At 40.3% G+C, this 16629-nt stretch overlaps 1 protein-coding gene across 1 annotated transcript in view; it reads right to left on the bottom strand.

Annotated features, from left to right (window-relative positions):
- Positions 1–14844, bottom strand: part of LRPPRC (leucine rich pentatricopeptide repeat containing) — a 99428-nt gene extending 84584 nt beyond the window's left edge. The window contains exons 1-3 of the mRNA XM_070379656.1: positions 14649–14844; positions 2902–3101; positions 1446–1568 (exon numbers count right to left, since the gene is read on the bottom strand). Coding sequence (XP_070235757.1) covers positions 1446–1568; positions 2902–3101; positions 14649–14797 — 472 coding nt within the window. The 5' untranslated portion in view covers positions 14798–14844. The remainder of the gene's footprint in view (positions 1–1445; positions 1569–2901; positions 3102–14648) is intronic.
- Between the last annotated feature and the right edge of the window lie 1785 nt (positions 14845–16629).

The following is a 16629-nucleotide window of genomic DNA, read 5'->3' as shown; positions in this document are numbered from 1 at the left end:
CTGGTCGAGGAACTAAGATGCCACATGCTGTGTGACAAGACTTTTACAGCTTTAAAGTCTGCGAACAAGTCACAGGTGCAACCTACCAGGTTTCTAACAATGTTAATTCAACAACTACTTAACAAGTATAGTGAGTTCAAAGCACTGGTCTACTGGCAAAGAGAAGAAGATACTATGAATTTTAGTCTCACAAAGGATATACGGTGTAGAGGAAAGGTATTTGTGAGAAGCTCAATTAGAAAACACTACATGTCTTTCTATTGAGGTATTAAATGTCGTACTACTGTGTAAGGGCTCTTTTCTATTTGAGAATATAACCCATTCTCACAAGTACTTCTAGTTCAACATGCGTCTTTAAATTATGTGACTGACATATAGACATATATAGTTTGTGAAGATTTTCTTAAATTAGGAATGAACATTGAATTTTATCAAATTATCTTTTACACGATTTTATTTTTTGAATAGGTACTATGTTCACAGTCCCAAATTGAAAACGTATAAAAAGATATTGGAATTCCCAGGCAAGAATACTGGAGTAGGTGGCCATTTCCTCCTCCAGGGGATCATTCCCACTCAGGGATCAAATCCAGGTCTCCTAATTGCCAGGCGGATTCTTTACCACTGAGCCACCTGGGAAGCCAGAGTAATCAACTATAGTTTAATTTTAAAAGAAAAAAGTAGAGTAAAAATTATAGCTAGTGTATACTACCCTTCCAGAAACATTTTATCATATGCACAGACACATATAAACATTTTTCTTCAGAATGGTAGCCAACTATACATCCTGTTCTTCATCTTAATTTTTAACTATATTTTGGAGAACACACCACATTAGTATATGAAGAACTCCATTTTTTTTTAATGGTTGCACCATATTCCATTTTATAGACTCACTAATTTATTTAACCAATGCCCCTAGTGAGGGACATTAGAGTTGGTTCCAAATTCTTACCATTGCAAACAAGCTACAATGAAGAATATCCTTTTGCACATGTGAGTATATCTATCTAAATTCTAACAAATGGTCTATGTTGTATACCTGAAGTTAAAATAATTTGTAAATCAAGTATACCTCAAAAGACATTTTTAAAAAATAAAACATATTAAAACACTGAAATGCTTGATATGTCAATAAATTTTAACAAACAGAACTACTTGGTCAAACAGTATGTGCATTTGTATCTTTGACAGACCAACTGTCTTTCTATTTTGTTCTTTTTAACTTACCTGTAAAGTATTACTTGTTATAAAAAATTACTTTATTCTTAATGCCCCTAGATGTCACTATAACTCACCAAATAAGTCGTATCACACAAGAAAAATATGAATCAAGTAAACCCCTTCATAAAACTGAATGACATTTATGCACAGAAATTCTTTTTTTACTACAAGAAAAAAATATCCACACCCTTTATACACATCATATATTCAAACAATCATACCCAATTTCTGAAGTTCATCCCATATCTTATGAGCAAATTCTGTTCTCTCAGAGAGCTTTAGTTCAGGCAAGAGAGACCCACAGCTGCGCAGTAGTAGCAAGGCTTGATTACCACCCGGGCTACCTATGAAAACAGGTTGATGGTTAATGTTTAACACCATACCCAGTATCATACAGATAAACCTAAACTGAAATCTGTAAATACTTAAAAATGTCCTGCCTCACTAAAGATAATACTAAAAGGGTCCTAATCAGAAAAATCCTATCTCAATCATCAGGTATCATTTAAAATGTTAGTAAAAGTTTTAAAAATTGGTCTGCTTTCTTAGGGAAGCTAAGGTTAGAGATCTATACAATCTGTAAGACTACAGAGTACATAAATACAAAGGAGCTAATTTATATGCACTACTTCTTACAACTGAAAGGCTACGGTTCTCAGTATCTTATGCAAATAGTACAAAGCAGCCCAATTAAAATCCATGAATATTCAATTTAGGTTTACAATCCCTTACAAACACTAACTTCCTTCTCCCTTAAGCCACATGTCCCTGAAAGCTGATTTCAAAACAAAAATAAACCACTTATTGCCAAAATTCTGTTCATATAAAGTATCCAGAATAAGCAAACCTTTAAGAAAGTACGCTAGCGGTTGTCTAGGGCTAGAAGGGATGCGGGTTTGAGGGCTGATGTTTAGCGGTGTAGAGGTTTCTTTTGGGGGTGATAGAAATGTTCTAAAATTGACTGCTGTGATAGCCATGTAACTCAATAAATCAAAGGCAGAAAATGATAAAAACTGTCTTTAAATGCCAGTTATTACTGAAACTTCTTTGGTATTCCTCATCATTAGATTCTATAGCTTCTTAATGTGACTGAAATCATGGATGAGCTTTAGAAAGCTGGTGAACGGTCTCAAAACTATACACAAAATTATACGTGTGGCTTGCGTGCAGGATTTTGTGTGAGCCTGTGTGGTCAGGTTTTCTTTCGGGGGTGGGTGGGAGGGGGGCTGAGGGCCTGTAAGTTTCTATCATATTATCAAAGTTACATAAGTGACTCGAATGTTAACAGCTAAGTGAAAATGAAAGTGAAATAATGATTATCAGTCTTCAGTCTTTCTGAAAATTTTCATATGTGACCATCTTAGGGAAAGCAGACACTATGCAAGAGAAGATAAAAACTAGTATCTTCCAAGAAAATTTACCACTGAAAGTGATTCTTTTATAAACTGTGGGAAAAGACAATTTTTATTTGCTGATTTTGAAATAAACATGCAAAACAAAATGTTTCACTCAAAACTTTGCTCTGTTGAGTTGGGGGGAAAAAAAAATCACAACCATAACATAAAATCACAAATAGAAAATGACAAAATTTAAAGTACCAAATAATGTGCTCTGTAATGAGCTTACCATCAAACCAGAATTTAAGTTCAACTTTTTGAATAGATAATCTTGAAATACCTGAATGACAGGTGTTATCAAAGACTTTTTGTAGAAGAGTCTTAGGGATGCGGCCAGTTCTTCGGACAGAATTATCTAGCCTCATTAAAGCCCAATCAAATTGGCTGGCATTCCTTCTATGAGAAGAGGTGGGCTCCTCCTGAAGATCATTCTTTTTTTCAGCAGCAATGGAATGTAGCCTAGCTTGGCTCAGTAGACCTCTACAAAATGAAACACAATTAGTAATAAACTATGTCAACTACTATCCACATAGGTCATCTTTGTGAGTAAAATTTATACAAAGCTTTTTTATTAGTTACTAAATACCTAAATTCATAGCATAATAGCAAAAATGTCCAGAAGTATAAATTGGTAGGGAAGAAAGTTTTGACCTTTGCTTTAAATAAAATCACAAGCACATAAATTGTATACAAAGTAACCTCTTGAATAACTGTCTGACAATGTCTCTTGATAACCTCCCACATGGAATCATCTCAAACTAAGACAATATGGTATGTTTTTAAATCTCCCTTATCCAAAACCAAGTTAATGAAGAAAAATGAAGATTATGCTACAAAGCTCTTCTAACCTCTACAAATGAACAAGAGATCTAAAATATACCTAAAATTCTGAAGAATTCTAAAGCACTGAACATTTTCTAGGTGCAGATATTGAATTATTAATAAGACCCATTTCCAAGATAAAAGTATGTAGTTTTTTATCATTAATGACAAAAGTATTCCCCATCTTTCTAAATAAATCTAAAACATTTAAGTAAAAAAAAAAAAGTTAATAAATTAAGGCCAGACTAGCTTATGTGTTTACAAAAAGCAAACAACCCTTAAACCATTTATTTTAATAAAGCAGGTCCAACATGCAGGCCAAAACATGAAATCAGAGGCATTTCACACTGTAGAAACACAGGCTGTACCTGACTTACAAACATGAAACAGAAATAATCCTTATGTGTGAAGGAAGCCCTGTCATGTATCTTTGAATGAGAGCTTCCCATACAGTCAAATCTCACATAAAATCATCTAATTTGCAGAGATTTACACATTTACCCCCAAATATCTTAGACTTTTCAGAAGTAGTCAGTAAGTGTAACTAAAGAATACACACTAAGCAAATATTAACTAAGTAATAATGTAAAAACACTCTACTTATTTTTTTAATTTAAATGTATTTATTTTAATTAGAGGCTAATTACATTATTGTATTGGTTTTGCCATACATCAAAAAACACTCTACTTGTTAATTCAAGAAAGCCCTTACGATAACAATCAAGTTTTTTTTTAACATGTCACATTTTTTTTTTTTTTTTAACCACAGTCAATTAGAGGATGAGATGGTTGGATGGCATCACCAACTCAATGGACATGAGTTTGAGCAAGCTCTGGGAGTTGGTGATGGACAGGGAAGCTTGGTGTGCTCCAGTCCATGGGGTTGCAAAGAGTCAGACACAACTGAGCAACTGAACTGAACAGTCAATTACCAAAGTAAATACATACTCATGAGTTTAAAAATAAAATTGTTCACTTCTTATGTTATTAACCTGAAAAACCAATCACAAAACTTAATGTTACATAATGTTAAAGAAAGTAACACCAGTAGTTTCACAAGTTTATGCATAACACAGGCAGTAATCGATACCCAACTAGAAATTCTACCACTGGGACCCGGGACAAGACACAACCACTCTGGCCATCAATGATTCCACCAATGTAAAACAGCAGACTGGAAAACAACGGAAAAAATCAGAATACTAACTAAAAACAATGTCATCTTGCTTAATTAGGAAATCTAATGATCAGCACTTGTAGATGGCTAATTGATTAAAGTTAGTTAAATGAACTGTATTAATACTAGATTTTTACCTATGAACCACAGAAGATACACTGCTACATATTGCTACATATATTTATCCCTTACTTTCAAAAGTTTTATTGGCTGTTTTATCTACGAGATCAGTTATTAATAACCTATCCCCATGTTAGTCAGGCAAACACAAAATATTTTAAATCACCCAGAACAATGTGTCAGGTTCAGGTGAGTGTAAAATACTGCTCACCAATGAAAGCTAAATAAGAGATTTCAAAATCATAGTGAAGGGACTTCCTTGGTGGTTCAGTGGCTAAGACTCTGTGTTCCCAAAGCAGGGAACATGGGTTCGTTCCCTGGTCAGGGAAACTAGATCCCACATGCTGCAACTAAGATCGAAGACCCTGTCTGTGTGTCCCAAGTAGCCAAATAAATAAAAATAAATCTTTTAAAAATCGGGGCTTTCCCTGGTGGTCCAGTGGCTAACACTCCGTGCTCCCAAGGCAGGGGGCCTGGGTTTGATCCCTGGTCAGGGATCTAGATCCCACATGCCACAGTTAAAGACCCAGAGTGCTGCAACTAAGACCTGGAGCAGCCAAATAAATAAAAATAAACAGTTCTTAAAAATTGTAGTGAAGTGTAGTATTTGTCAATTTTTTTTTATACAACCCAAATCTGATAACTGTTGAGGAGCATAAAAATAAAATCTCTACTCAAAATGCAGTTTTAACATGTAGCATCAAACAAACAAAATTCAGGCAGAAAACAGAGATGTTAATAAACCAGCACAGCAGACTGAACATTCTAAAGCTATTTTTTTTCTCACAAATCTTTAACGCTGTCAAATCTCTTTCACGTGTAAGTGTGTTTAGCTGTATTTAGTTAAGTCAAAATATGACTCTACTATAAAATAAACTGAGGAGAAGGGTTACATATTTAAACCAAAGGATTCTTCATTATTCAAAAGGATTCTCCAGTGTTTCCTCGTAGGACTGCGTTTTTTATCTTTTTTTATTTGAGTCACAATTTATTTTCAAATTCACTTGAACACACCCTGAAAGAAAAAGAATTCTGTAGCTAGGGCTTCCAGGTGGTGCAGTGGTAAAGAACCTGTATGCAATGCAGAAGATGCAAGAGACACGGGTTCGATCCCTGGGCTGGGAAGATCCCCTGGAGGAGGAAATGGTAATCCACTCCAGTATTCTTGCCTGGAAAATTCCATGGAGAGAGAAGCCTGGCAGTCCATCATGGGGTCACAAACAGTCAGACATGACTGTGCAACTGGGCACGCATGCAGTCTAGAACAACAGGTATGTTGTAACAGAAAGGAAAGAACACGTGCAGGGATTAAGGTGGGTCCACGGCAAGGCAGGAACCTACACATCTGGCCTGCACCAGCTGAAATGCCCTGCTCCAAATCCTGATGACCCAGTGACATAAACACATAAGGGAAAAGCATTTCATCATGCCACTCATGTCATATATGGCTCCTTTATATTTTTTAAGTTAAAACTTCTCAGGTTCCTCCTGAGACTCCAGCACTCACTACTAACATCCAGGTTACCACTGAATTTTCTGACAAAATCTGGCACTTAAAAAGTAATTTTTCTCAGGTTTTTTTTTTTTTTGCCTTTGTTTTTTACTAATTGCTGCTAGTGATTTTTGACCCTTTAGTGCAAAAACAATGATTTTATAGTTGAGCAACCATATTTCAAAAACGTACAAGGGCTAGATTATTATTAGACTGATTACTATTAGCCTATTATATATAGGCTTCCATTGGACTCCCCTATTAAGCCTGTCACTTTTTAAAATACCTTACTTTTTCACAGAATTTTTAAGTTTACAGAAAAACTGTTCAGAAAGTACAGAGTTACCATATATTATATCCTTTTTCCCCTTGACCCGATTTCCTCTATCGGCATTCTGTATTCGTGTGATATATTTGTTACAAATGATGACCAATAGTTTACAACAGGGTTCACTCTGTGTGTGTACATATCCATGCTATGGGTTTTGACAATTACATGACATGCATTACAGAACCACAAAATAGTTCCACTGCATTACAAATGCCCTGTGTCTAACCTGCTCCTTCTCTCCCCCTCCTCCTGAACAAGCAAGCAACCACTTTTCACTGGTCCTGTTTTGCCTTTTCTGAAATGTGGATAGTCTTTTCCAGATTGGCTTCTTTCACCTAGCAACATACATTTAAGATTCCTCTGTGTGTTTTCATGGCTTGATAGTTCATTTCTTTTTACCGTTGAGTAACATTTCCTTGTACGGCTATACCACCATTTGTTCTCAGTTCACCTACAGAAGGACACATTAAGTTGCTTTCAATTTGGGGCCACTATATTGGGCTTCCCTGGTGGTTCAGACAGTAAAGAATCTGCCTGCAATGCAGGAGACCAGGGTTTGATCCCTGGATCGGGAAGATCCCCTTGAGAACGGAATGGCTACCCAACTCCAGTATTCTTGCCTGGAAAATCCCAAGGACAGAGAACCCTGGCCGGCTACAGTCCATGGGGTCCCAGGATTGGGCACAACTTCCACTTTCACGAACAAAGCTACTGTAAACATTTGTGTGCAGGTTTTGTGTGGACAGGAATCGAATCCTGGTCTCCTGATTGCAGACGGATTCTTTATCATCTGAGCCACCAGGGAAGCCAAGTAAGTATTAATAAACCTGATAATCAATTAAATTTAAAAAAAAAAAACAAACAAAACTCACCAGTCATGTTAAGTTCTACTAATGAAGTAAACAAGGGACTTTCAAGAAAGAATAACAGCACAGTTCTACTTTGGATTAAATGTACCAAGATGACACTCAAATTTCTGAACTAAGGATGAAAAAAAAACAGCCATACAGACAGCAGAGGATGAGTATTCTCAGCAAACGAGAGTAGTAGATAGACCAAGCAAGTCAACAACAGATGGAATGATACTGGAGAGGAAGGCTGATCTAGACATGGAAGATGAGTATTCTCAGCAAATTAGAACAGTCGGCAGACCAAGCAAGTGAACAATAGATGGAATGATACTGGAGAGGCAGGCTGGGCTAGACATGGAGGACTGTGAAAGTAAGGGGTCTGGATTTTATTCTAGGTACAGATGTCATCTCAAGTACAAAACTGTATCAGAACTCTACTGAAGGTTTTTAGGGTTCTGATACAGGGGTTGTGGTATGATCTACGTCTGTTTTGAAAAGATCAGTCTAGCTGTGGAGGAGAATAAATTAGAGGGCAATAAGAATAAACAGATACCATTTTAGGATGCTGTTACAGTAGTCCAGGTGAGAGACGGACAGAAACTTAGGGTGGGCAGTGGAGATGGGAAAGAAGCACATACCACTGACACCCCCATCTAATTTCGCTACATATTCCAGGCAACAAGTCTTGCCAGTACAATTTGTTAATTTTCACTCCCATGTAAGAGAAAAATTCAGGTATTAATAAAAGTACCCTGCTGCTGCTGCTAAGTCGCTTCAGTTGTGTCCAACTCTGTGCGACCCCACAGATGGCAGCCAACCAGGCTCCCCCATCCCTGGGATTCTCCAGGCAAGAACACTGGAGTGGGTTGCCATTTCCTTCTCCAAAGCATGAAAGTGAAAAGTGAAAGTCAAGTCTAGAGAGACTTAATTTATCCTCTGCCTATTATGTATCAATTTTAGAGACAAAAACAGAAGGCTTCATGGCATAGTAGAAACACCAGCTTTAAGAGCATGGGCTTGAGTCCTGCAGACTGACCTGAATTCAGGCTCTGAATTCTAAGATGTGTAACTTTGACCAAGTTATCACAACTCTAAGCCTGTAAAATTTCAGAGATAATAGCATTTACCAAACAGGAATCAATGTAAAAAGACAAAATTAATGCAATGTTTCCCAAAATGTTGCACTTCTGTTAACAGAATGTTCCATTGGTATCCAATGTTTTTGGATACCAAGTAGACAAAGACCTAATTCTGCAGCTTTATTTACTTAAGTAAGTATTCTGAAATAACTATTGCATCAAGCTCTTTATTTTTCTAATATTCTTGCTGAAAACAAAATTAAGTTATAGCAAGGAGATCAAACCAGTCAATCCTAAAGGAAATCAACCCTGAATGTTCACTGGAAGGACCGATGCTGAAGTGAAGCTCCAATACTTTGGCCATCTGATGTGAAGAGCAGACTTATCAGAAAAGACCTTGATGCTGGGAAAGACTGAAGGCAGGAGAAGAGGACAACAGAGGATGAGATGGTTGGATGGCATCACCGACTCGATGAACATGAGTTTGAGCAAGCTCTGGACAATAATGAAGGACAGGGAGGCCTGGCGTGCTGCAGTTCATGCGGTCAAAAAGAGTCGGACACAATTTAGTGACTGAACAACAACTCAATTTATCTGACTGATCTTTTAAAAAAATCTTTTGTAAAGCTGTCACAATGAACTTTTTCCCTGCACTATTTTCTCCCTGAATTTTGCAAGACCTCATTTCTCCAGAAAGTCTTGCCCAGTTAAGCTGTTCCCCCAAACACTGCTTTGTTTTATGGTAAGTAACAGAATTTTAGAATAAAAAAGTCACTTGCAGCCCTTCTACACTTGATAACAGTCTCCTGGCTTGAAATGCCAATGCCATTCCTATCCACCTACTCAGATGTCCCCTCCATCTCTGGCTCCTCCAGTCCAGAGGCAGGTCTCCTTTGTCTCAGCTTTGATAGGAAGTGATAAATCAGTCAACCAGGCTGGGACCTACAATGTGATGTGGAGCAAGATACTCTGCAGAATCTATAGCAGAGTGGGATAGATTATTCTCCATATTTACTCCAGAGTTTACATTCTGAGATCTTATCATGTGCTTACTTTCTTGTGATCGCCTTTAATTCCTCAACTTATAATGTATTAGGCATTGCCTTAAAAAAAATCTTTTTATGTCCATAAGCAATCCCTTCAGTACCTAAACCACAACATATTCAGAACATGTGGGAACTGAGAATCACAGCATCTGGGGATGAATCCCAGCTGTGGAGATTCTAGATAAATTTCTTCACCCTTCTAAGCCGCAGTTTCCTAATTTGTAATAGAACAAAGCACAGAAGATAAAATGCATATGTGATATAGTCACACACACACAACTTGACAATGGTAAAGGTCTACACCAAAGGTATTATCCTTTACCTCATCTCCAACTCGATTCTTCCTAACATCCTTGCCAAGCTCCTGTTCTCTCAGAAAAGAAATCTATCTTCTCTTCAGTTCTGCACCACCTAGTTGAGGCCCCATTAACCCTGATCTGCAGTATAAACATTGTTCCTCACTGGTCTATCCATTCCCAGTCCCTATCTCTCCCAGAGTCTATGGAAACTGTCAAGACCTGTACCTCTCAAAACCCTCCAATGGCTTCCAACCAACTTTCTAATCAACTGACTGGCCTTTGCAGTGTCAACTTCCATTACATCCCACCCCACAGAGACATAGAGGATAAAAGTACAACCTCCCAATTTCTTCCTCTGTTAACACTGACTACTCATTACCAGTGTCCTCTTAAACACGAGCAATACCCTACCACCAAACAAATGACTCTCACCAAACATATTGCAAACATTTCAAACATGACTCTCTTGTCTCTGAAATGCCACATTATTACATTCCTCTCTTATGGACAGCACATATATCAATATAATAAGCCACACATGCCTACCATTGTCCTCTTTAACTGATAAAAGGAGTAGAGGCTGAATCGCAACTCCAAGGAACCGAGACAGACTTTTGACATTTGCTGAAACAGTTTTTTTTAATGAGAGGTAAACAAGGAAAACCTTTCTTTCCTTTCGATTTTAGAAGTCACAACAGTCTGTCGTAAGGCAGTATGTGCTCTTCACCCTTAAGACAATGCTCAATTCAGACCTGCCACCCAAACTGATTTAGCTCAAAGCTTACCCTTCCTCTGATAAGCACATAAGGACTGATGAATAAATTCTATAATTTCACTCAATAATCCTCATCTGTCCTTCTCAGACTTTCCTGGAAATCAAGATCAAGGTGAATTTGTGGCGATCCAATGGATTACATGAATGGGAGTACCCCTTCAAACTCCTCTGCCTCTCACAAACATTCCTTCCTCAATGTCTAAGATTTTCATTGATTTACTCAACAAACATTTGACATCTACTATATGCCACAAAGTTAAAGACACCAGGGGAAACAAAAAGAGTAAGACAAAAAAAAAAAAGACAAAGCCCCTGCTTTCAAGGAGCTTACAATGAAGTCTGCAATGCTAGTGGGTACAAACCCAACAGTGTTAACTGATGCTTTAGTAATTCCGCACAAGACAGTGGTCAATAGTGAGAAGCCAGCAACAGAGATTTAACAGAGGAGACATATTTCAAGAGTGAAATCACCATCAGAGGCAGAGAGGTGGAACGTGGCCCATCAGAGCCTTGCTGGTTCCCAGGCCAGCAGCACCTTTATCATCCGGGGGCTTGTTACAAATGCAGAATCTGTCTCCTGCCTATCTATACCTACAAAACCAGAATCCACATTTTCACAAGACCCCCCGAGAATTCCTGCATTCGAGTTTCAGAAGCCCTGCTGTCAAGGACTTTGAAGCAGAGTCTGGATGGCATGGGAATGAACTCACAAGAAGGGCAGCTCCACAGGCATCTCCAGATCACGAAGCACCTTACCCTGGAACCACCACCAGGGAGCCACCACCGTGTCCTATTTTAAGCAGGACAATGACATGATCAAATTATCACGGGAACTACAGAATAATGTGGGGAGAAGGCGGGGACTTATTCCAAATGAAGCAGATCTAATAGAACATCATCATTTCTGCAATCAATACACAGGGGTAGAGGTGGAGACTGGAGAAGGCGATGGCACCCCACTCCAGTACTCTTGCCTGGAAAACCCCATGGGCGGAGGAGCCTGGTAGGCTGCAGTCCATGGGGATGCGAAGAGTCAGACACGACTGAGAGACTTCACTTTCACTTTTCATTTTCACGCATTGGAGAAGGAAATGGCAAGCCACTCCAGTGTTCTTGCCTGGAGAATCCCAGGGACGGGGGAGCCTGGTGGGCTGCCGTCTATGGGGACGCACAGAGTCGGACATGACTGAAGTGACTTAGCAGCAGCAGAAGAGGCGGGGACAGGGAGGTGTCAAGGAAACGTGAATGAAAAATCTTTTAGCAAACTGACAGAAATAGCAAAGTTCACTAAAACAGGAAAACACAAGAGGAACAGATACAATAGGAAAGATGAATCCAGTTTGATATGCTTTTTTTAAATTTTCTAAATTGAAATACAGTTGACTTACAAGGGTGTATTAGTTTCTGGTGTAAAGTGATGAATCCAGTTTGAGATGTATGGGTTTGAAGTACCTATAGTTCAACTGGTTGAGGTACCTAGTGGCAGTCCATACCCAGGAGAGGAACTGTTAACATCACCACGTAGGGAAGTATGGCCTGATGCAATAAAAGCGGAAGAAGTCACCCAAGGGAATGAAAAAAAAATGAGAAAACCAAAGGACTAAGGACAAATCCCTCCATCCCTCAATGCTCCCCTCCCCCGTCAAGGCATCAGCATTTAAGAGATGAACAGAGGAAAAAGGATATGGCAAAGCAAGTGAGAAAAAATTTAAAGAGAAAAAAAAATCAAGGAAAAGAGGTGTCATCAATTTTTATCAAAAAAAAAAAAGGGGGGGGTGGGGATTTCATTAAGGGGAAAATGGGAGACTAATGCCAGAGGTCGAGGCCTTAGAGAGGATTTGGTTAAGAAGTCCCTTTGAAAAATTAGATGAAATAACCTTATATCTCACATATATCCAATTTCAAAAGATATAAACACCCACATATCTCAATGGTTCTTTGTGGGTGATAGAATTAAGGGTGATATTTAACTTACTGCCTCCCCCTACCCTATATTTTGCAACTGTTCCTCAAGGCACACAAATTCTAAAACTTAAATACACATAATAAAGTTAAATAAAGTGATGACAGCTTTTCCTAGTGGTGCGACTACAGTGAGTCAAAGAGTGAATTCGAAGTTAGCAAATGAAAGAGAAGTACAGACAGGAAGAAGAGATTGGGAAGCATGAGAGGTTAAGTCTATTTTCGGGAAGGTTTTGCTTTTCAGGTAGGAAAAAGGTGGGCATGCTTACAGGCTGTGGGTTGGAAACTGTATAAAAGTATTCTAAATCCAAGAGAACAAGAAAACAAATACTTCTTTAGTGGCTTGCTATGAGCTGAGCACAAAGTGGTGAACAAGACCGAGTTCTGCTCTTCTGCAACTCACTTCCTACTAAGGAAATAAACAGCAAGCAGATAAAAATCAGACAAGTGAGACTTGCTGTGATAAACTAAAATAGAGTCATTTTTTAGACTGAGTGTTGAGTCTTCTCTTAATGGCAAGAAATGAGTTTTACAAAGAAGGGGGTAAAAGGCCTTGTTACCTCTACAAACAATGAGCTGAGGATCAAAAAAGGTTGGTAAAGGAATTCCCTGGTGGTCCAGTGGTCCGCTTACACTGACAGGGTCTGGATTCTGGATTTTTTTTTTTTTAAGGTAAGGTAATGCTGCAAGGAAATGGATCCCAGGTCTGACAAAGGCCCAGACCAACACCCTTGCTACTAGACTGTTCTCTCCACTGTTTTCCTCAACTACAACAGTGAAGATGAACTGTAGCCTCCACCATCCTCTGGTCTCAAGAGGATGCTAAGAACTAGAAAAATGTAAATAATGGTCATAACTTTCTCAAAGTACCTCGTTGAAAGCCAAGAGATGTAGTTCTGTGAAAGCAGGCACAACTTTTAAAGGTTAACTGTTCAGGCCTAATGAGAAAATCCAGGTAGGCTCCAAGTTAGAAGTGCACTATATTTCAAAGATGTGTAAGAAATCATAAGGCATTTCCTCCATACAATTCTACACACAGAGTTGGTTTCCAACCTGATTCACAAAGATCCGTGCAATCACAGGAAACTGAGGCCTGTAAATGTTAACTTGTCCAGTGGCATAATACAGATCAGCCTGCAGTCCAGCCCTGGCCTACTCCAGAACCTCAGCTCTTAGTCCTTATGCTGTCTCCCAAAGTACCTTTATTTATATAAACACTAGTCTTTCAAAATCAGTTTTGCTTCAATTATAAAACCCCAGTGCCCATCTACCCTCCTCAGGTGATTAGAATAGTAGTCATGTTAACACTTCCATCAAGCTTCCATATCCTCTCCTTGGCAAAGTCTATACCAAACTAACCTTCAGATAAACCTCAATCCATGAGGGTATTTATTCACAAATTTGACACTCACTGAGAACTCTACTTGCCTTTGCACCCCCAGTTCCCACGGAGTGCCTAGAACGTGTCCGCTCATTCATTCACTGACACGGAGCCTACCGTGAAAACTCCCAAACCATCTCACATCCCCGTAAACGCTGAGGTGAACACCACTCAAAACGCAGGCAAAACCCCTAAGGTGTCATAATTAAACTTCCACCTTTAAGCTATCCCTAGCTCACCCAGAATTCCCAACCTACCCTCCTTCCCAAAAACAAAGCTCTCGAAAACTAAGTCCCAGCTGGTGCAATACGGCTTGCACCTGGATCAGCATCCAACCTACTCAATGATTAAGCAGTAACACCTGACCCCCGGCAGCAGCCTTCAAAGCCCCCCTCAGCTTCCTAGGCTGTCCGTAACCCGAGAGCAAACAGACCAAGTCCGAAACGCAAAGGTTATAACCCATGCCGGAAGCATGCCATGCCCGTGACCTTCTGAACGCGATCAAGCCCGCCACCCAAACTCCGCCCCTCGGAGATGGGGAGTGCGGTAGGAGACCCGGGGACGCCAGGCCCAGGAGCCGGGAGTAGGGTGTGGACAGAGTACAGGCAGGACCCGGCCCTCGCCCCCGGAGGGACCCGGGGGTACCGCCGATCTGCATACAGGAAGGCCGGGGGAAGCGGCCGGGAACTCACCCGGCAACAGGCCTGGCTCGAGCGGCGCGCAGACAGAGAGCTGCGTGAGGCCGGCCCGGGCCGCCTGCGAGGAGGCGCAGGGAGAGCGGGAGGTAAGGGGCCGCTGTGGCGCGGAGGAGCCAGCGGGCCGATCTCAGCAGAGCTGCCATGGCTCGGTCGTCCCCAAAGCAGGATGCACGCCGAGCGAGAAGGACAGGAGGGGCACGTGACCGTAGGTTGCCCGGCGCGGAAGAGACCAACGACTGGACGGGCTAGACGTAGGGGGAAGCATCTGTTGTTATAAATCAGGAGATGGAAAACCTTGCTTTTCCCAGGACATACCGTCCCCACGAGATATTTGTATAATAAAATAGCTTGATTTATAATTTCAGGGGGCGTCTCTTTCGGTCCTATTTCCTTCATGTCGGCATGTTCAGTCCTTCCACCCCTAAACGTTTCAGTTGGTAGAGTCGGAAAAGGTCGACTCCGCCCAGGTTAGCGCAAAGGCTCGCGGCTGGGCCAACTAGCCAGAATCCCCGGGAATTCTCCAGAAGGGCCGATTATGACGATCCAGGAGTGTGGGACAATTCTCCGCACGCTGCGGATTTTGCGGCCGTCTGTTACGGCTCCAAGCACAGGTTGCCACGCCTACCGAAAGAAACGTTCTTTACGCTCCAAGTGTGGGACGGGAAAACGTTAAGGACCTTTGCACTGTGCTGGAAGTGAACGCATTATATTCCCCAACTCCCACCCGCCCCTTCCTTCAGTAAATGCACTAGCATCGGAGGTAAGATCACAGTATAATTGAGTTTTGGAAGGAAAAAAAAAAAAAAGAGTCCTGCGCCAAATCTGGGTCCCCCAGCCTTACGACCTTGAAGGGTCCCCTGCGCACATAAATAAACTTAAAGATATTTTGTGTATTGTATATGTAAACTTTGGTTACAAGTTTCCAAGTTACCCAGAGGTATCCACTCAAACAACTCTTTTAAAACAGTACTATGCTATCATGCAATCTTAGTTTGTAAAAACACTTAGGTGACAGTCAAGTTATGTATTTTCCAACACAATTCGGAATAGCTTTCTCAGCAAAGTTTTGCCCTTTTCAGTATCTGTTGGGGAAATAGGAATATTTGGGAAGCCAAGAACTAGCTTCAGGTGTAACCAGCTGTCCCCACGCCTTCTTCACCTAGCTGCATTCTAAGCATCCCCAACTGAATGCTCAGGAATTTTCTCCGAAAACCCTGGAGGGTCATTTCCCGTCAGCACACGAGCTCCTTGAAAGCAGGAACTGTGTGACATTTTCCAGTAGTGGAAGCGCCTACCTGATGTGAAGCATTAATCATTGAATAAATGTGTTTGGAGGTATTCTAGCTCATTTCTCCTTTGAGAGTGAGAACAAGAAGATCCAAAAAAGAATAAGTTAAATGATTTACTCTGGGTTATACTACACTGGAATGTGAAGTCAAGTGGGCCTTAGAAAGCATCACTACAAACAAAGCTAGGGGAGGTGATGGAATTCCAGTTGAGCTATTTCAAATCCTAAAAGATGATGCTGTGAGAGTGCTGCACTCAATATGCCAACAAATTTGGAAAACTCAGCAGTGGCCATGGACTGGAAAAGGTCAGTTTTCATTCTAATGCCAAAGAATGCTCAAACTACCGCACAACTGCACTCATCTCACATGCTAGCAAAGTAATGCTCAAAATTCTCCAACCCAGGCTTCAGCAATATGTGAACGTGAACTTCCAGATGTTCAAGCTGGTTTTAGAAAAGGCAGAGGAACCAGAGATCAAATTGCCAACATCCACTGGATCATTGAAAAAGCAACAGAGTTCCAGAAAAACATCTATTTCTGCTTTATTGACTATGCCAAAGCCTTTGACTGTGTGGATCACAATAAACTGTGGAAAATTCTGAAAGAAATGGGAATTCTAGACCACCTGACCTGCCTCTTGAGAAATCTGTATGCAAGTCAGGAAGCAACAGTTAGAACTGGACATG

Source organism: Bos mutus, chromosome 11 (assembly GCF_027580195.1).
Source record: "Bos mutus isolate GX-2022 chromosome 11, NWIPB_WYAK_1.1, whole genome shotgun sequence".
Classification (NCBI taxonomy): domain Eukaryota; kingdom Metazoa; phylum Chordata; class Mammalia; order Artiodactyla; family Bovidae; genus Bos; species Bos mutus.
Note: the sequence above shows the minus strand (reverse complement) of the source record. Positions and strands in the feature narration are given on the sequence as shown.